The sequence below is a fragment of the Pongo pygmaeus genome, chromosome 5 (genome assembly GCF_028885625.2).
Source record: "Pongo pygmaeus isolate AG05252 chromosome 5, NHGRI_mPonPyg2-v2.0_pri, whole genome shotgun sequence".
Classification (NCBI taxonomy): Eukaryota; Metazoa; Chordata; class Mammalia; order Primates; family Hominidae; genus Pongo; species Pongo pygmaeus.
This window is the reverse complement of record NC_072378.2, coordinates 160,332,138-160,352,834: the sequence shown is the minus strand read 5'-3', so window position 1 is coordinate 160,352,834 and position 20,697 is coordinate 160,332,138. Positions and strand designations below refer to the sequence as shown.

The window sequence follows — 20,697 nt, the reverse complement described above, 5'->3', positions numbered from 1 at the left end:
GCCTCAGTCTCCTGAGTATCTGGGATTACAGGTGCCCGCCACCAGGCCCGACTAATTTTTTGTATTTTTAGTAGAGACAGTTTCACCGTGTTGGCCAGGCTGGTCTGGAACTCCTGAACCTCAGGTCATCTGCCTGCCTCGGCCTCCCAAAGTGCTGGGATTACAGGCGTGAGCCACTGCGCTTGACCTGGACTCCTCTTCATTGTCCATCTCCTAGGCTACATTTATGTCTTTTATGTGCTTGTAATCTCTGCATACCACTTTAGTGACACTTGCCCTGGAGTGTGATTGGTAATCCCTCTCCCCACTAGATCCTTGAAGGCAGGACCTGTGTTCCCTGTTTAACCATAGTTCTCAATTAGTAATTCAAATTTGGGTTGGGGAGAGCTAAGTGGTAATTTTTAATTCCTTCAAATTTTCCATGAATTGGACTAATTTAAATTCTGGTCAGAGATAACAAAGGTTAATACAATTTGATCTATGATTATCTTGTGATAAATACTTAATAGAAGTTAAAGCTAAATTATTTTTAAAAATCACAGAAGGTAATTCGGGTTACAAAAATACTTTGCAGAGAATCAGATATCACCAAGGAGAGAATTCAGAAGATCCTGACAACTGGTGCCAATGTTATTCTAACCACTGGTGGAATTGATGATATGTGTCTGAAGTATTTTGTGGAGGCTGGTGCTATGGCAGTTAGAAGAGTTTTAAAAAGGGACCTTAAACGCATTGCTAAAGCTTCTGGAGGTATGTCTTGGGCTGGCTGTCACATAAAATACTTTTATTATACCTGACCCCATCAAAGGCCTTTTTACATTGGAATATTGACAGAAAACAGCTTCAGAAACATTTATATTCTCTTAATGCTTTGTGCTACCAACACATTTATAGAGCCATTTTTCATGTAACTGGAGAAATTGTTTGTTGGAAATTCATGAACTGAATTTGTTCATTTCTAAAATGACATAGTTCCATCTTAGGATAAAAGGAGTTACTGTGTGCTGCCTAACTAAATTCTAAACTTGTAATATAGCACTTTTATCACAAATGCTACTGAGTCCAAGGATATTAAAATCATGAAAGAGCAATATTCACAGATCCTTTGTAACTCTCTTAATAGCAACTATTCTGTCAACCCTGGCCAATTTGGAAGGTGAAGAAACTTTTGAAGCTGCAATGTTGGGACAGGCAGAAGAAGTGGTACAGGAGAGAATTTGTGATGATGAGCTGATCTTAATCAAAAAGTAAGAGCTACTTAATAAAATTGTGAAGTTATACCGATTTTCTTAAGTAAAAGTAGGTTTTCTTCCCATTTATTTGCTGCTTGTAGTCTCACAGTGATATGAGCAGTTATACGCATGGGATAAAATAACATTGGGCCACTGTAAATTGAGATGAAGTAACCATTTTCATCTCTTCTGCATGGACTAGACATTGTTTCTGTATAGTATATCTAAATATCCTGTGTAGGCAGGACTTAAGGGAACTTTATGTAGATTTATTTTATTAAAATGCCATTTTTTTGAGAAATTGATGGTCTTGGCAAAAAAAATTTTTTAAAAAATGCTGTTACAAGAATTTCACTTTTGTTTTGAACAGTACTAAGGCTCGTACATCTGCATCGATTATCTTACGTGGGGCAAATGATTTCATGTGTGATGAGATGGAGCGCTCTTTACATGATGCACTTTGTGTAGTGAAGAGAGTTTTGGAGTCAAAATCTGTGGTTCCCGGTGGGGGTGCTGTAGAAGCAGCCCTTTCCATATACCTTGAGAACTATGCAACCAGCATGGTAAGAAGAGTTATTTCTTGTCTTAGAGGCCTGAGAGCAGTAGCTGTGGACTTTAATTTTTTTTCCCTTTTGTGAAGTCACCTAATTGTCTTTTCCTAGGGGTCTCGGGAACAGCTTGCTATTGCAGAGTTTGCAAGATCACTTCTTGTTATTCCCAATACACTAGCAGTTAATGCTGCCCAGGACTCCACAGATCTGGTTGCAAAATTAAGAGCTTTTCATAATGAGGCTCAGGTTAACCCAGAACGTAAAAATCTAAAATGGTAAGCATACAATTTCCTGCTCTTTCTTAACCTCTGCAAAACAGGTTGCATTAAAAAGGATAGTAGTCAATTACATGTCAGCAAACATAAGTAACAGACTTGTCAAATACTTAAAATGAAAAACTTCACAGCAAGCATTTGTTGTTCAGTCACTGTAATTCAAGGGATAATGGCTAATTATTAGCACTTGTGTGCCTTAGTTAACAACTCTGATTGCTTAATCTCTCCCTGCTGCTTTGGGTAGAAAGACTACCTACAAGATCTCTAGTCTGACTTAAAAATCAAGCTTAATACTTGAATGAAATGCTGGAGTTAATAGGCCACCTAATTAAGTTGTAAGCGGCCGTTTAATAGTTCTTTCTTAATTGCAGGATTGGTCTTGATTTGAGCAATGGTAAACCTCGAGACAACAAACAAGCAGGGGTGTTTGAACCAACCATAGTTAAAGTTAAGAGTTTGAAATTTGCAACAGAAGCTGCAATTACCATTCTTCGAATTGATGATCTTATTAAATTACATCCAGAAAGTAAAGATGATAAACATGGAAGTTATGAAGATGCTGTTCACTCTGGAGCCCTTAATGATTGATCTGATGTCTCTTTTATTTATAACAATGTTAAATGCAATTGTCTTGTACCTTGAGTTGAGTATTACACATTAAAGTACAACAAGCTGTAAACTTGGGTTTTTGTGATGTAGGAAATGGTTTCCATCTGTACTTTGGTCCTCTGATTTCACATATTGCAACCTAGTACTTTATTAGTTTAAAAAGAAATTGAGGTTGTTCAGTTTAAGCAATTCATCCTCTCTGAACACACATTGCTATTCCCATCCCACCCCCAATGCACAGGGCTGCAACACCACGACTTCCGCCGGTTCTCTCCAGTGTGTGTAACAGGGTCACAAGAATTCGACAGCCAGATGCTCCAAGAGGGTGGCCCAACGCTATAGCCCCTCCTTCAATGTTGACCTAAGGGGGAGAAAAGATTTAGATTGTTTATTCTTCTGTGGACACAGTTTAAAATCTTAAAGTTGTCTTTTTCCTCTTAATGTATCAGCATGCTACCCTTCCAAAGTCAAATTTTCATTTTAACTGCTTAGGAATAAACTTACACCTTTGTGAAAATTCATCCCTGCCTATCTTACCTCGTTCCTTTTATGCCAAGTAAGCTAATGTCTTTTTTTTTTTTTAAACCGTGGGAAGTAATGAACTCAGTCCTAGTAACTAGTATTTCTTTAACTATTACCCACATGGCCAACACCTGGAAGATACTATCTATCTTAAAATTGGATTGTGAAATTCACTGGTAAGCTCTCAGGGTTACTTGTGCATCTTTACCTTCTCTGGATTTAATCCAAGTTCTTTAACTATTGCAACAGAGACGGCTGCAAAGGCTTCATTGATTTCAAATATGTCAACATCCTCCAGTGACCAACCTGCTTTTGTAACCTAGGGGAAAGATTCATAGAAAAGAGGTCTAAACTCGGGTGGAAAGGCTAAAGTTAAACCATTCTTTGTCAACATAAATATGAAATATGCTGCATGATACTGATAACTGCTACTTTGGTTTGTTCTTAGGTTAATACAGTGACATTCCCACACATTTTTGCCTTAGTGACATCCATTCCATCCAAAAGGTTAAGGATGTGATCTAAAAGATCCCTTAGAAATTCTAAATTGTCTTAAATTTTGAACCAGTAGCATCTGTTATGTGTACCTAAGGGTAATGTAACAGAATCAGTTCCCCTAAAAAGCATGTGATCTAAATGCTCTCAGTGGCTGGGGGTAGTGGCTCACACCTGAAATCTCAACACTTGGGGAGCCTATGGCAAGAGGATCAATTGAACTTAGGAGTTCAAAACCAGCCTGGGCAACATAGACCTTGTCTCCACAAAATGAAGAAGGCATGGTGGTGCACCTGTAGTTCGAGGTAACTTGGGAGGCTGAGGCAGGAGGAATATTTGAGCCTAGAAGTTTTGAGGCTGCAGTGAGCTATGACGTGCCACTGCACTCCCGCCTGGACAACAGAGCAAGACCTTGTCTCAAAAATAGAAATAAATGCTCTTGGTTACTCTTCCGATAGGGAAAGACTAGAGATAACCACATGAATAAGCTCATTTAAGCCTAACAGGAAGACAAATTTCATAAAAGGGAATAGGGTTATACTCACAGCTTGCTTTATGGCTGGAATTGGTCCTATTCCCATAATGGAAGGCTCCACACCCACTTGGGACCAGGAAACTATCCGTGCTAAAGGTGTAAGCCCACGTTTATCAGCTTCTGACTTCTTCATAAGAACCACAGCTGCAGCACCATCATTTATTCCTATAAAATATGAGTGACTTAATTTCTACAATGCTTATTAACCTCAGTTACGTATCTGTGGCTTCTTTACCACCTGAAGACATGAGTTAAATGATTTTACCTGTTGGCTAAAGCATTTACTATAATTCAACAGACTTTACAGTATGCATAGAAATTATGTTTGGCAATATATCGACCACAAAACTTTCCAACTAGAGAAAGTGATAGGATTACAGTAGTCGGGGCTGGGCGTGGTGGCTCACGCCTGTAATCCCAGCACTTTGGGAGGTGGAGGAGGGTGGATCTCCTGAGGTCAGGAGTCTGAGACCAGCCTGACCAATAGGGTGAAACCCATCTCTACTTAAAATAGAAAAATTAGCCGGTGTGGTGGCGTGCGCCTATAGTCCCAGCCACTCAGGAAGCTGAGACAGAATTGCTTGAACCTGGGAGGCGGACGTTGCAGTGAGCCAAGATTGCACCACTGCACTCCAGCCTGGGCGACAGAGTGACGCTCCGTCTTAAAAAAAAAAAAAAAGATTACAGCAGTTGGGGAGGGGAGATCTCTGACAGGAAACGGAAGAATAAGCCTGGGCCTCACAAGGAGGTATTGGGAGTTTCTGGTACTGGAAAAATACAAAGGTAGATAAACTGAAGTTCCCTAATTTACTTCTTCATTTGTATGTCTAGTTGGGATGTCAAGAAACCAAATTAGTTCTTTCAGCATAGGTTAAATCAATGATCAAATACAGAGAAATGACATGTTTCCTTAAACTGTTTTAAGAATAATTTTGTATATAAATATGAGTTGGGTGTGGTGGCTCATGCCTATAGTCCCCCAGCTACTTGGGAGGTTAAGGCAGGGGGCTCACTTGAGCCCAGGAGTTTGAGGCTGCGAGTGAGCAATGATCATACCGCTGCACTCCAACCTGGCTGGCAGAGTGAGTCCCTTTCTCAAAAAATAGTACTTTTGTATATAAATAGAAAAATACTCACTTGGTAGACCTTATAGAACATAGTATTCCCCCAGATGTCCTTCAGAAAATCTAACCTGAAGCATTGGCTGGGGTGACTGTTCCCGTTCCATCGGTAAGGAAGTAAGGCTTTAGCTTGGACATGGCTTCTATGTTGCTCCCGTGGCGAGGAAACTCATCTGTTTTAACTTCAATAAGACCTAAACAAAGGAAAACCAATTACTCAAGATTAGTCCAGAGACAGAAGTAAGTGTGCTGGGAATGGTGGGTTCTCTGACATTAAACATGAGGATTCATATTTAGCAGAAAAGTTTTAATATGTGACCACTTTGATTACAACAGGAGGAAAGTACACACAAGAATTATTGTACATGAAAACAATTTATGAGTATGTCCTTATGAGACACCTGTGTTTTCCAAATCCATAGGCCTTCCTGAGTAAAGTAGCTACCAGGGACTTGTTTGTGCCAAATTCTGCTATAGTTTGGGTCATAGTACTTGGCTCGTTATGAGTGAGTGGATCAGGGAGTCTCAAAGCCAATCGTGCACTGCTGGCAGGACATAAGAGATGTCAGTTATCAATAAGGGAGCTTGACGGGAGCATTCTGTATTAGAAAATAGCGAGTGACCCCAAAAGATCCACCCTTTAGAAATGTGAAATGCAGATCACACAGAAGCAGCGAGAAGTAATGGGTGTCCACTTCTGAGGAGGTTGAGCCTATACAGGAAACAGGTCAGCTGGTGCCTCCTAACAACCATGAGCCAGTGCTCCAGCTTCTCATGAAACCTGCTGTGTGTGCACAGTGGTCACGGACACTCTGGAACCAAGAGTGCCTGAGTGCTGACATAGGTCCCATGTTACCGTGTCCTGTAAACCCAGCATACCCCCTCCCCACATTCATGTAGCCAGGACATATATTTGCAACCTGAAAAACGTAACTAAGATATAATTTCTAAAGATTCCTATGTATTACTCTTTTAGATGTTACTCTTACCTATAAATAGGTTGATGTTTAATTAAACCATTATGATATACTCACCTTTTCTAGTTGACACCAAAACTGGTACAATCTCTTTGTCAAAATGGCCAGCTTTCTGTGCATTCTCTGTCCTGTTCTGGGACAGAACTGCAACCTTGTCCTGATCTTCTCTACTCACTTGCCATTTTTTGGCTACATTTTCAGCTGGGAAAGGAGAAAAACAGCAAAAAACTAACATTTTCATGAACTGGCATTTGATAGCTCAAGTTGTCCACATTTGACCAAGCACTGACTGACCACACATGCTAGCAGGCTCATGGTGGCCCGTGCAATGCTCTGTGTGGGGTGGCCCGTGCAATGCTCTGTGTGGGGTGGCCCTGCCTGCCACTGGCAGTTGGTTTGGAAATGTTGCAGTGACTCTCAGGAGTCATACTTCTCTCCTTCCCTTTCTATATAATTGTAAACTTACAGAAATTTCCTTCACCCAGAGTCACCATTTATATTTTCCCTCCATTTGCTTTAATATTTTCTTTCTGAACCATTTGAGAGAAAGTTGGAGATACAATGCCTTCTTACTCTTAAATTTTAATTTCAGTGTATACTTCCCCAAAACAAGGCCACTTTCTTACATAAGCACAGTTATAAAACTCAAGAAATTGGGCCAAGTGTGGCAGCTCACACCTGTAATCCCAGCATTTTGCGAGGCCGCGGTGGGAGGATCACTTGAGCCCAGGAGTTTGAGACCAGCCTGGGCACAGCAAGACCCTGTCTCCATTAAAAATAAATTTAGCTGGGCATGGTGTGTGTGTCACGTAGCTAGTAGTCCTAGCTGCTTGGGAGGCTGAGGCAGAAGGATCACTTGAGCCTAGGAGTTCAAGGCTGCAGTGAGCCATGATTGTGCCTCTGCACTCCAGCCTGGGTGCTTGTTGTCTCACAAAACAAAACAAAAATCAGGAAATTTAACATGAATCAAACACTATTATCTAATCCTTGGTCCACATTCAAATTTCATTATTCCAGTAATGTCCTTCTAGCTCCTTTATTTGAGCCAATAAAGAAGCATGCATTGTACAACTATCAATCTCTCTAGTTTGCTTTTACCTGTAACAGTTCTTCAGACTATGCTTCTTAAGCTTGATATTTTTGAAGAACATGGGCCAGTTCTTTTGTTAAGGGTCATCAATTTTGATTTGTCTGATGTTTCCTCAGAATTAGATTAAGATTCTGCCAAAAGGCAGGTATACCACTGAATGATAGTACGATTTTTCTCAGTGAGTCTTATTAGGACACAAATGACAATCAGTTTATCCCAGCTGATGTTATCTTTGATCACTTGGTTAAAATGGTTTAGTATTCACCAGGTTTCTAACTTTTAAAGGCACCATTTTTTCATTTATAAGTAATCAATAATTTATCGGAGGTTCTTTTTGGATTATCAAAATATCTTCTTCCCCATCATATTTTCACCCACTAGTTTTAGCATTCATTCATGACTTTCTAACTCCAACATTCCTTCTATTGGTAAGGTATTAATTGGCATTTTACCATAAAGAAAAGTTTTTCCTTTTCTCCCATTTATTCAGTTATTTATATCAGGATGGACTCATACATTTTCATTTTATTGAATAAGTTATAACTCATTACTATCATTACTTACTTTGATGCTGAAATTGTTCAAAACTTGGGCAGTTATAACCCATTACTATCATTACTTATTTGCATGCTGGAATTGTTCAAAATTTGGGCAGTTATAACCCATTACTATCATTATTGACTTTGATGCTCAAATTGTTCAAAATTCCACTACAGGGAAGTGGAAGCCCCGTAGGCTGCCTCCTGTGTACTTTCGACATGTCCCCGAGCATGTCCTTAATTTTTTAGCATTTTTTCCCTAGCCTTGGAAAGGGCCATTTCTCCAAACAACCTTAGTTCCTTTTAGTGGATAAATTTAGAAGATCTGGGTGTCAGGACTGCTTGTTGTTACTGGTTTGTCATTGTTTCTAGGTCTGTTCAGTAGAAACTTCCATATGTATTATTTATAATTTTACATATACACATATACTCATGGTAACACCTTGAGTTCATACTGCATTTTGAGTTCTCCAAAATGCAACCTAACACCACAAGCTACATTCTTCTCCCTTTCTGTATTTGTAACTCTCTTCTACAAATGTGAGAATTGGCCAGGTTTGGTGGGTCACACCTGTAATCCCAGCACTTTGGGAGGCTGAGGTGGGAGGATCCCTTGAGCTCAGGAGTTTGAGGCCAGCCTGGGCAACATGGTGAAACCCCATTTCTACAAAAAATACAAAAAATTAGCCAGGCATGGTGGTGCGTACCTGTGGTCCCAGCTACTTAGGAGGCTGAGGTGGGGGTTGCAGTGAGCCAAGATTGAGCCACTGCACTCCAATCTGGGTGACAGAGTGAGACCTGTCTCCACACACACACACACACACACACACACACACACAAAGTTATTGCTTTGCTTTCTATGTCTTGTCTTTACTTACCAAGCTGTTTTTCTTCTTCTTTTTTTTTTTTTTTGGATGATGTCTCACTATGTTGACCAGGCTGGAGTGCAGCAGCTACTAACAGGCAAAATCAACCATAGTATACTATACAACCTCAAACTGCAGGCCTCAAGTGATCCTCTCATCACAGCCTCCCTAGTAGCTGGGACTGTAGGCACCTGCCACTGCACCCTGTAAAAGCTATTCTCTTACATATACTTCTAGAAGCTTTACAGTTTTTGCTTTTATTTTTAGATCCATGATTTATCTCAAATTAGCTTTTATATAGGGTGTGAGGTAGGGATCTAGGTTCATCTTTCCCATGTGAGTAATCTGTTGTTCCAGCACCATTTGTTGAAAAGACTTTAATTTCTCCATTTCATTCCATTGATGCCTTTGTTGAAAATGAGCATAAGTCTGGGTCTATTTCTGAACTCTGTTCTCTTTCTCTGTCCTTATGCCAAAACCACACTGTCTTGTTTACCACAGCTTTATAGGTAATGTTAAAATCAGAGCACATAAGTGCTATTTTCTGACTTCAAAATTGTTTTGGCTATTCTGAGTGCTTTGCATTTTATACAGTATTTATTTACACTATTTATTTATTTATTTAGAGATGGAGTTTCATTCTTGTTGCCCAGGCGGGAGTGCAATGGTGCAATATCTCAGCTTACTGCAACCTCCGCCTCCCAGGTTCAAGCAAGTCTCCTGCCTTGGCCTCCAGAGTAGCCGGGACTACAGGCGCCTGCCGCCACACCCAGCTAATTTTTTGTAGTTTTAGTAGAGACGGGGTTTCACTGTGTTAGCCAGGATGGTCTCGATCTCCTGACCTCATGATCCACCCACCTTGGCCTCCCAAAGTGCTAGGATTACAGGCGTGAGCCACTGCGCCCGGCCGGAAGCTATTCTTTTGTTGTTGTTGTTGTGTCACTATGTTACCCAGACTGGAATGCAGTAGATACTCACAGGTGCAATCATAGTAAACTATGATAGCGTTGCCCAGGCTAGACTCAAACTCTCGGATTCAAGCAATCTCCTGCCTCAGCTCTTGAGTAGGTGGGACTACAGGCACATACCACCATGCCTGGCTCCTTTAGTATTTCTTGTAGTGTAGATGTGCAGGCAATTCATTTTCCTTCATCTAAAAATGGCTCTTCACTTTCATTCTTTTTTTTTTTTTCTTTTCCTTTTTTTTTTTTTTGAGACAGAGTCTCACTCTGTTGCCCAGACTGGAGTGTAGTGGCACGATCTTTTTTTAACTTTTTACTACAATTTGCTAAAGTGCAATTTTTCCCTTGTCCATCTTGGTCTTTGAACTTCTTTTCGCACCAAATTTGGAAATTTTCTTCAGTTTTTTTCTGCCCCATTCTCTCTCTTCCTTATGTATGAGATTCCTATTCTATGCATGCTAGTCCTATTTATTTTGTCCTGCAGACCACCAAGGCTCTGTTCATTTATATTTTATTTTTTTGAGACAGAGTTTCACTCTTGTTGCCCAGGCTGGAGTGCAATGGCATGATCTCAGCTCAACGCAACCTCCGCCTCCCAGGTTCAAACGATTCTCCTGCCTCAGCCTCCCGAGTAGCTGGGATTACAGGCATGCGCCACCAGCCTGGCTAATTTCGTATTTTTAGTAGAGATGGAGTTTCTCCATGTTGGTCAGGTAGGTCTCGAACTCCCGACCTCAGGTGATCTGCCTGCGTTGGCCTCCCAAAGTGCTGGGATTACAGGTGTGAGCCACCACACCTGGCCTATTTTTTAATTTAATTTAATTTAATTTTTTGAGACAAGAGTTTTGCTTGTAACCCAGGCTGGAGCACAATGGTGCGATCTCAGCTTGCTGCAACCTCCACCTCCTGGGTTCAAGCTATTCTTCTGCCTCAGCCTCCCAAGTAGTTGGGATTACAGGCTTGGGCCACCACATCCAGCTAATTTTTGTATTTTTAGTAGAGACAGGGTTTCACCACGTTGGCCAGGCTTGTCTTGAACTCCTGACCTCAGATGATCTACCCGGCTTGGCCTCCCAAAGTGCTGAGATTACAGGCGTGAGCTACCATGCCTGGCCTGTTCATTTATTCTCCATTATTTTTCTCTGTGTTCTTCAGGTTGTGTATATGATCTATCTTCAAACTTCCTGACCCTTTTTCTTCTGTCTCCAAGATGCTGTTAAGGCCATTCAGAATTTTTTTTTCTTTTTTTTTTTAGAGATGAGGTCTAACTATTGTTGCTCAGCCTGGTCTCAAACTCCCAGCCTCAAGTGATCCTCCTGCCTCAGCCTCTCAAGGTGCTGGGATTACAGGTGTGAGCCACCATGCCCAGCCCCATCCCAGTGAATTCTTAATTTCAGATTGTGTACTTTGCAAGTTCGAGAATTTCTATTTGGTTCTTGTTTATATTTTTTCCTTTTACTCCTGAGATGTCCACTTCTATTCCTCCATGAAGATTATATTTTCCTTTGTATCTTTAAACATACGTAAAATAGAGCCTTTAAGATCCTTGTCTGATAATTCTAGTATTGCAGGGTCTGTTGACTGTTGTGGTTTTTTTCCACCCTGGTTGTAAGCTATATTTTCCTAATTCTTTGTGTATCTAGAAAGTTCTTATTGCATGCTGAACATTATAGTTGCTACATAGTTGGACATATGGATTTTATTATCTTTAGAGAATATATTGAGTTTTGTTTCCACAAGCCGTCAAAATACTGGCAAATCACCTTGATCCTTTTGAGGCTTGTTTTTAAGCTTATTAATTTGGGTCTAGAGTAGCTTTTACTCTATGGCTTTGGCCCTACCCCTAAACTGTGGTCTTTCTGAGATGTCAATAGAGTGTCCAAGGGGTTCAGTAAGGTTTCCACTCACTTGTCCGGAACTTTTATCTCCTAGTAATCTATAAAATCTCCAGTTCACCTCTCCCCTGCAGCTCTTTTCTACTAGGCCTTGTAAGCTGTCATCTACAAGCTTAGTATTTGATCAAAGACTTAAGGGGACCCTTTTGCAGATTTCTGGAGCTCTTTTTTTCTTCTCCCCCTTATTCTACCCCACAAACTCCAGCCATCTCAGAAGCCCCAAATTCTCTGCTTCTTCAGATCACTGAGACCACTGTTTCCAGCTTAGGCTCTGCCTCTCCATAACACAGTTTGGGAAGTGCCCCAGGTAGAGACAGTGACAGTGGGGTTTTCCCTTCTCTCAAGGATCTCAGTCTTACAGGAGTATTACTCAAAACCTGACATATATAAAACAGTGGCTTTATATATTTTCACAAGTTTTATGCTTGTTTATAGTAGGAAATCTAATCTTTGTCAATTACTCCATCATGAGCTGAGCCTTTTTTCTTTTCTTTTTTTTTTTCTAAAGAAGAGCAATTTATTTTCTTACAGTTCTGGAGGCTGGAAGAGTACAATTCAATCCACAGTACACCTTGGAAAGGGCTCGGGATCTGAATTTTTAATGACCACCTCTAGTTATGGTTGAGGCAGTTGGTCACACAGTGTCTTCCATTGTCTGCCTGTGTTTTTATAGCCTTCTCTGTTGTGGCTCTAAGTCGAGAAGTGGTCAAGATGCCTTGAGCTTCTCATTGCTTCACATATCCCTAAGCCCTTCCTTCCTTCCTAGCATTCATGCACACAGTTCCCTCTTGGAATCTTGTACTTTTCCCCATTACCTTTTTCACATATTTATATGTTACATAAAACCAGAGCCATTGCTGCATGCATTTGAGCAAGGTGTTTAACTTCTCAGGGTTTGATTCTTTAACTCTAAAATGTCTATTCTGTTTCCTAAGTTTTACATGTATACTAAAGACAAGAGTGCTTTTGATTTCCCAGTTGCTTTGCCATTAAACCTAGACCACAGGACCATTCAACATGAATGACCAATAACCCAATTGTGTAGTACAAAAAGTACAGTTAGGTACCAAAAAAACAACTGGTTTATCTCTGTTACTACCTCTGCCACACAAGCACTATTTGTGGGCCCTGTTTCTTCATTTGGTAAAATGAGGGGTTGATCCAGAAGAACTCTGAGGTACTTCCCACTTCTAACATTCTCTGATAATCAAGGGTTCACAAAGAAGAGAATACTTACTTCACTTCAGTTAATCAAAGAAGAGATACAAAAATCCTTAAGACAGTCTCTGGCTATAAGGACGAAAGCACCTAAGAAGCAGATTATTACATGGTCTTTTTAACCTTTTTAAAGCTAATACAGTTTCAGCTATGTCTGCCTTACCTGTAATACCCATATGACAGTTGTGAAATGCATCTGTAAGACCATCACAGAGTATACTGTCAGTCAGTGGCATCTCACCTATCTTTACTCCTGTTCTCAAGTAAGCCAAGTGAGGAGCCTAGAAGTCAGAAATAAAAATGGATTTAGGCTTAGTTGTAATTAGTCTTCTCCCCAGAATACAACTCAAAACTATCTAGTATTTCCTAAGTCTTCATCTAGGCCCCTTTGCAGCCCTTCTCCCCAGTTATAGGTCCTCAGCCAGGCCAGGGTCTAAAGACCCCTGGAATTAGCAGACTTCATCTTTCCTATTGTTGGGAACCATTACTCTCCTACCTACCCATTTTCAATTCTCCCTCAAACCTACCCATTCTGTGTCCTGTTTCCTTAAGAATTCCATTTATTCTTTCCATCGAGGCAATTAATTATCTGTTAAATGAAGAAATCTTCTAAGGGCTTAAGTAAAGCTAACAATGTGTTACCTATTTTAATGGATGACATAATGTCTACAGTGAGAATAATCAGGCTAACTAAATGATGGGGAGGGATTTCTGAGTAGCGGCCAGTCTTAACTCTCACCAACTCAACAGCAGGTATATTACAATGGAAAGAGTCATTGATTGGACTTAGAATCGGAAGAGTTGTATTTGAATGCTGGCTCTGGCCCTCAGTTTCCTTACCTGTAAACTGGGAATGATATCATCTACCCTAGATGGGGCTGTTGTGAACATATGTACAAAAACACCTGGTAAAGTACAACACAGATGTCAGTGTCATCCCGTCAAAATCACTCCGATTATTTTTGTTACCTTTAGTCTGCCTCCTCCCGAACCTCAGCAATGGCTGGGCTGAATCAGCTTCTATCTAGGGAATCTGCACCTCAGCCCCTGAGCTGCCTCAGTAGGAAGCAGGGGATATACTTTTTCTTTCAATCACTATGCCAATTTGAGGTATGGAACTTGGTGAAACAAATCGTGCCTGGCAAACCTACTGGAGAAGGGCACCACTTGGTGGTCCTCTTTTACATGTTCTGTACCCTGAAAAGGTCAAAAAAGTCTGGTCCCCAGGATCTCCTTGTCATGTGCAGGAAGGTAAGTGGCACCATCTGTTTTTTGCCTTTTACTCACAATGGGAAAGAAATTTAAAACCAAGGACATCAAGCAACTAATATGAATTTAATTCAGAAAATATTACATGCTTCATTAATAGTTTAGAAAAAGTATATTCGGTTCCAATCACACTGGTTGATAAACTTTTTATCAACCTGGATTTCCCACCCAAACTGAAGAATAATTCATATTCAAGTAGGGATCAAGGTTGTCATTTCTGTTTATTTGTTCACTGTTTGGTTCCAGCTCTGCTATGCATCAGTTTACTCTGTTCTGGCACAGACACGAGTTTCTCAGTGTGAGGTCAGTGAAAGCCACCTCATCAGAGAGGCCTTACCTTGCTCATATTTTCCATGCCTCCTGCAACCACAATGCTGGAGTCTCCTATCCCTATTGACTGGACTGCAAGGCACACAGCTTTTAGGCCTGACCCACAGATCATCTGGCAGCTCCATGCTGGAACAGAGTAGGGAATTCCTGCACCCACGCTGGCTTGTCTAACAGGATTCTGCCCACAGCCTAGAAAGAGGAACACAGAGGACTCTTAGCAATCAAGGAGAAAGACAAAATGTCACAGTGAAAGTGTGTGTAAAATTGCCAGTTGGGTTACCTGCCACTTCTGAAAGCCTACAGGTCAGGTAAGTGCCCACTGGAGGCAAAAAGGCCTGTATACACTCTCCACCTGTCACAGTCTAGCCCTTGAATATATACTGCCTTGTGCTGCTCTGTAGGTATTTCATAGATATAAGCTTTCTCCTCCATAAAGAAGTCATTAATATCTTAAGAAAGAAGTGTCATCCTCATCTTTTGATATGGCTTAAACAGCTGGGCGCGGTGGCTCACGCCTGTAATCCCAGCACTTTGGGAGGCCAAGGAGGGCAGATCACCTGAGGTCGGGAGTTTGAGACCAGCCTGACCAACATGGAGAAACTCCGTCTCTACTAAAAATACAAAATTAGCTAGGCGTGGTGGTGCATGAGTATAATCCTAGTTACTCGGGAGGCTGAGGCAGGAGAATTGCTTGAACCTGGGAAGCGGAGGTTGCAATGAGCTGAGATCACGCCATTATACTCCAGCCTGGGCAACAAGAGCGAAACTCTGTCTCAAAAAAAAAAGGGGGGGGGGCTTAAATAAGCATTATCAAACCTATGTCTAATAAACACAGGATATAACCTAGGCATTATCAGTGTTTCTAACTAGGGCCATCTGCTCCCAAGATCATGGCTTAAGACACTTGAGAAGAAAAGGGGTTACTTAAAAAGGAAAACCTTTGATAATAAGCAGTTCTGTTCTTGCTTAGTATTCATTACACTATGCTTAAATGGTTATATAACAAAATATATACAAACTCAGAATTCACAAATACCTTTTTTTCTCATTCTCAGTACTGAAACACAAATATCTTTTTATAATTCAACTATGGGACTTCCTTTAGTTGGGAAGAAACACATAATTTACTTAAAGTAGCACAGAAGAGAATGGAGTTAAAAGTTTCAAATATTCTCAATCGCCATTGTCTGTTATCAGTCAACGGTAAATGTTTATAAAGTGGTTACTCTATTCCCAGTTTCAGATATACTCATACCCATCACCCTTCCTTGGTGAGTTTGTGGGGAAGAACTAGCAAATAAGTCACTGACAAAAACTTAGAGATTATATTCATCACAATGTTATCAATCTGGGATTAGGCTGGAAACTAAAAACAGGTAAAGTTACTTGAGACTGAAAACATATGCAGGATCATATACATATTAAAAAGACAGGCCCGGCGTGGTGCCTCAGGCTGTGAGCAGTGGCTCACACCTGTAATCCCAGCACTTTGGGAGGCCAAGGGGGGAGCATTACTTGAGGTCAGGAGTTCGAGACCAGCCTGGCCAACATGGTGAAACCCCCCTCTCTACTAAAAATACAAAAATTAGCTGGGCATGGTGGTGCATGCCTGTAATCCCAGCTACTCAGGAGGCTGAGGCAGGAGAATCGCTTGAACCTGAGAAACAGGGGTTGCAGTGAGCCGAGATCGTACGGCTGCATTCCACCAGCCTGGGCAACAGAGTGAGACTCCATCTCAAAAAAAAGAAAAAGAAGAAATGAGGTACAGGGCTGGGCATGGCGGCTCACGCCTGTAATCCCAGCACTTTGGGAGGCCTAGGCGGGTGGATAACTTGAGGTCAGAAGTTCGAGACCAGCCTGGCCAACATGTTGAAACCCCATCTCTACTAAAAATACAAAAATTAGGTGGGCACAGTGGCGGGCACCTGTAATCCCAGTTACTTGGGAGGCTGAGGCAGGAGAATCACTGGAACCCGGGAGGCAGAAGTTGCAGTGAGTCAAGATTGCGTCACTGCACTCCAGCCTGGGCAACAGAGTGGGACTCCATCTCAAAAAAAAAAAAAAAAAGAAAAAGAAAGAAATGAGGTGCTAACATAATTAATAATGCGAGCATTTAGCATACTATGAGCTTCATGAGAATGAGAATTTCTATCTGATATGAACATTGCTTATCTCCAGCTGCTAAAATAGTGCCTGGCACAAAGTAGGTGCTCAATAAACATTTGTTACATGATCGTAGAAGGTATGTGGCATAAGGAATAGGACAGATATAAGTTCAAGTGCTAGCTCCACTTCAAACTGTGACCCTGGTAAGTCATTTAACCTCTTAAACTCTCATTTATTCATTTGTAAAATGAAGATAACAGGATATAACAGACTTGTAAGGAAGATTAAATGAGGTAATGACAGGAAAGCATTTAGCACAGTGCTTTAAAAGCCTTAAACTTAGTAGACATGCACCGGTAGTCCCAGCTAGCTCAGAAGTTCAAGGGCATGGCGCACCATGATTGTGCCTGTGAACAGCCACTGCACTCGAGCCTAGGCAACAGACAGAGACTCCACTTCTACAAAAAAATTTTAAAAATTAGCCAGGTGTGGTGGCCTGCTCCTGTAATCCCAGCTACTCCAGAGGCTGAGGTGGGAGGATACTGTGGAGACCAGGAGTTTGAGGTTATAGTGGGCTATGATTGATTACACTACTGCATTCCAGCCTGGACAACAGAGTAAAACCCTGTCTCTTTAAATAATAATAATAATAATAAATTAATTAATTAATTAAGAGTGTTCAAATAGAAAGAATCAGAAGACAGAAGATGGGGGCACTCTCAGGACTCAGCTACATTCCTCTAGGGAGTGATATGCCCCACTTGCAAGGGGCATGATGTGGCACCTATTTTCCAAGCTCAGAACTGAGCCCTAAGAGGGCAGGGAACTTACCTGTATTGTTGGAACCATACTCCCAGCACTAAGCACAGTATGGGGCACATAGGAGGAACTGAATACATTTTTGTTGAATGAGTGACACTTTGAGGTAATAACGAGGAGCAGGCATACTTTCCTATGCATCAGGCTGGCCCTGCTTCTTCTTCCTTTTTTTTTTTGAAAAGGAGTCTCACTCTGTCGCCCAGGCTGGATGGAGTGCAGTGGCACAATCTCAGCTCACTGTAAGCTCCGCCTCCCGAGTTGATGCCATTCTCCTGTCTCAGCCTCCCAAGTAGCTGGGACTACAGGCGCCCGCCACCACGCCCGGCTAATTTTTTGTGTTTTTAGTAGAGACGGGGTTTCACCGTGTCAGCCAGGATGATCTTGATCTCCTGACCTCATGATCTGCCCACCTCGGCCTCCCAAAGTGCTGGGATTACAGGCGTGAGCCACTGTGCCTGGCCGGCCCTGCTTCTTAAGAATGAAAAGGCAGTGGGCCGCCTATAGTCCCAGCTACTCGGGAGGCTGAGGCAGGAGAATGGTGTGAACCTCGCAGGCGGAGCTTGCAGTGAGCCGAGATGACGCCACTGCACTCCAGCCTGGGCCACAGAGAGAGACTCCATCTCAAAAAAAAAAAAAAATGAAAAGGCAGTGTAGGTAGTGTAGTGTAGGGAAAAGGAAGAGAGATCAGACTGTCACTGTGTCTATGTAGAAAGGAAAGACATGAGACTCCATTTTAAAAAAGACCTGTACTTTAAACAATTGCTTTGCTGAGATGTTGTTAATTTGTAGCTTTGCCCCAGCCACTTTGACCCAGCCACTTTGACCCAACTTGGAGCTCACAAAAACATGTGTTGTATAAAATCAAGGTTTAATGGACCTAGGGCTGTGCAGGACGTGCCTTGTTAACAAAATATTTACAAGCAGTATACTTGGTAAAGGTCATTGCCATTCTCTAGTCTCAATAAACCAGGGGCACAATACACTGTGGAAAGCTGCAGGGACCTCTGCCCTTAAAAGCAGGGTATTGTCCAAGATTTCTCCCCATGTAATAGTCTGAAATATGGCCTCGTGGGATGAGAAAGACCTGACTGTCCCCCAGCCCGACACCCGTAAAGGGTCTGTGCTGAGGTGGATTAGTAAAAGAGGAAAGCCTCTTGCAGTTGAGATAGAGGAAGGCCACTGTCTCCTGCCTGCCCCTGGGAACTGAATGTCTCGGTGTAAAACCCGATTGTACATTTGTTCAACTCTGAGACAGGAGAAAAGCTGCCCTGTGGCGGGAGGCGAGACATGTTTGCGGTAATACTGCCTTGTTATTCTTTACTCCACTGAGATGTTTGGGTGGAGAGAAACATAAATCTGGCCTACGTGCACGTCCAGGCATAGTACCTTCCCTTAAACTTAATCATGATATAGATTCTTTTGCTCACAGTATTTTATTGACCTTCTCCTTATTATCACACTGCTCTCTTACTACATTCCTTTTTGCTAAAATAATGAAAATAATAATCAATAAAAACTGAGGAAACTCAGAGGCCAGTGCCGGTGCAGGTCCTTGGTGTGCTGAGTGCTGGTCCCCTGGACCCACTGTTGTTTCTTTATACTTTGTCTCTGTTTCTTATTTCTTTTCTCCGTCTCTCATCCCACCCGACTAGAAATACCCACAGGTGTGGAGGGGCAGGCCACTCCTTCAGTGTAGGTCAGTGGTCTAAGTTCATTCACAAAAAGCATATTAATGAAGCTAAGTCTTTTTGTTTGTTTAGAGAAAGGGTCTCACTCTGTCACCCAGGATGGAGTGCAGTGACACAATCACTGCAGCCTCAAACTCCTGGGCTCAAGTGATCCTCCCACCTCAGCCTCTCCAGTAGCTGGGAGGCACAGGCCATCATACCTGGCTATTTTATTTTTTGTAGAGACGGTGTCTTGCTTTGTTGCCCAGGCTAGTCTCAAACTTCTGGCCTCAAGTGATCCTTCCTCCTCCGCCTCCCAAAGTGCTGGGATTACAGGCGGGAGCTGCCCTGCCTGGCCAAGAAGCTGAGTCTCAAGCTGAATAGAAGCTACTGACAGGGCTGGAAGAAGTGGGCCAACAGGAGGAATCATAACAGAGGGAACTCTGAGCAAAAGCAAGGAGGCAAGAACTTGAGTGAAAGAGTGTGTGAGAGTGTGTGTGTGTGTGTGTGTGTGTGTGTGTGTGTTTATGGGCTGTTTCTAATAAGCCTGACTTCTCCTGGAATCACTGAGAGTTACCTGCTGCCAAAACATGTCCAAAGATGACCTCAGACACATCTTCCGGAGCCACAGTGGCCCTCTTCAAGACTTCTTTGATGACAGTGGAGCCCAGGTCCTGGACAGGAACAGCAGCTAAGGCACCATTGAAGGAACCTACAATGGAAAGGCGGAGAGCGTGGACATCACAACCCTGCGGGTAATGCAGAAACCACCCACGAGCAAGCGGGCCTCATGACCCTGTTTGGCAAGGCCACTGCGAGGAGGCAGTGCCCTCTTCTCCCACACGTTCCTACACCTGCTGGTCTGAGCAAAGGTCAAGGTGGGTGCCACGACTCGCAGCGGCCGAGGGCCGGACAGGCGACCTCCAGAACGGCCTAGGGACGCCGCTACAGCCCTTCTATTTCCCCAAATCCGAAGGACTGGATGCGGCTTCATGCTTCCCAAACAAAAGGAACCGGCGGGTCAAGGGCGTTGAAAACCATGCCGCACGAAGGAGACGAAGTCACGACTTCCAGCCATTGTGTGACAGCCCGACCCCAGCCCAAAGCCGGGCTCAGACCACCTAGCAGTTCCGCCCCTGCCGCAGGCATTACCGATGGCGCCTCCCGGAGCCGGCCAATCAGGGACCCCGGAGGAGAACTCCTCCCTAAGCCAACCAATGGGAGAGGCAGGCCACGCGATGGGTCTAGCCCGGGAGCCAATCCGAGCACGAGGGACGGAGTGCGCACATCGGAAGAGGAGAGGGTGGGGCTGTAGCACCAGGTCAGGGAACGCGGGAGGCGCAGGGTTCCAGGGATCCCGCGGGTCCTCGCGGCTTGGCTTGACTGGCTTCCTCCACATACGCCCCTCTCCTACACGAGTCCGGCCCTCGGCGCTCCTGCCGAAGCAGCAGGCGCCTCGGACTCTGCGCGGGGCCCGCCGGCCACTCACCTATGATGGTCCGCGCCGCCGAGACGATGACCACGGGATCTGAGCCTGAATTCATCTTGCTTCTCCTGCCGCCGTCTGCCCTGCGCTGCCTGCAAGCTAGGCAAAGCTCCTCCTCGCAGCCCACAGGCCG

The 20,697-nt window shown here is 42.9% G+C and overlaps 2 protein-coding genes and 1 non-coding gene across 4 annotated transcripts in view; 2 read left to right on the top strand and 1 right to left on the bottom strand.

The window, feature by feature from the left end:
* Window positions 1–2,737, top strand: part of TCP1 (t-complex 1) — a 10,649-nt gene extending 7,912 nt beyond the window's left edge. The window contains exons 8-12 of the mRNA XM_054492279.2: window positions 575–750; window positions 1,124–1,247; window positions 1,603–1,795; window positions 1,895–2,058; window positions 2,430–2,737. Coding sequence (XP_054348254.1) covers window positions 575–750; window positions 1,124–1,247; window positions 1,603–1,795; window positions 1,895–2,058; window positions 2,430–2,646 — 874 coding nt within the window. The 3' untranslated portion in view covers window positions 2,647–2,737. The remainder of the gene's footprint in view (window positions 1–574; window positions 751–1,123; window positions 1,248–1,602; window positions 1,796–1,894; window positions 2,059–2,429) is intronic.
* On the top strand, window positions 1,309–1,440 carry LOC129039769 (small nucleolar RNA SNORA20). The gene has a single exon (XR_008503470.1). It is a non-coding gene; the product is annotated as a small nucleolar RNA SNORA20 (small nucleolar RNA).
* ACAT2 (acetyl-CoA acetyltransferase 2) lies at window positions 2,640–20,697 on the bottom strand. 2 transcript variants are annotated; one of them, XM_054492280.2, is made up of 9 exons: window positions 20,568–20,697; window positions 19,656–19,790; window positions 14,494–14,675; window positions 13,051–13,168; window positions 6,375–6,518; window positions 5,412–5,534; window positions 4,230–4,384; window positions 3,398–3,508; window positions 2,640–3,028 (listed from the first exon to the last, which is right to left on the bottom strand). In XM_054492280.2, the coding sequence occupies exons 1-9, from the start codon at window positions 20,620–20,622 to the stop codon at window positions 2,858–2,860; spliced, it is 1,194 nt and encodes a 397-aa protein (XP_054348255.1). In that variant the 5' UTR covers window positions 20,623–20,697; the 3' UTR covers window positions 2,640–2,857. The 2 variants fall into 2 exon arrangements, with proteins under 2 accessions (XP_054348255.1, XP_054348256.1); XM_054492281.2 differs by lacking the exon at window positions 20,568–20,697 and adding an exon at window positions 19,931–20,232.

Coding starts and splice junctions, on each gene's coding strand:
- ACAT2 (XM_054492281.2), bottom strand. CDS start 20,072: ATGAAGCCGCATCCAGTCCTTCGGATTTGGGGAAATAGAAGGGCTGTA. Junction 19,791..19,930: donor CTTTGCTCAGACCAGCAGGT/GTAGGAACGTGT, acceptor TTTCCATTGTAG/GTTCCTTCAATGGTGCCTTA. Junction 13,169..14,493: donor GCATGGAAAATATGAGCAAG/GTAAGGCCTCTC, acceptor TCTGACTTCTAG/GCTCCTCACTTGGCTTACTT.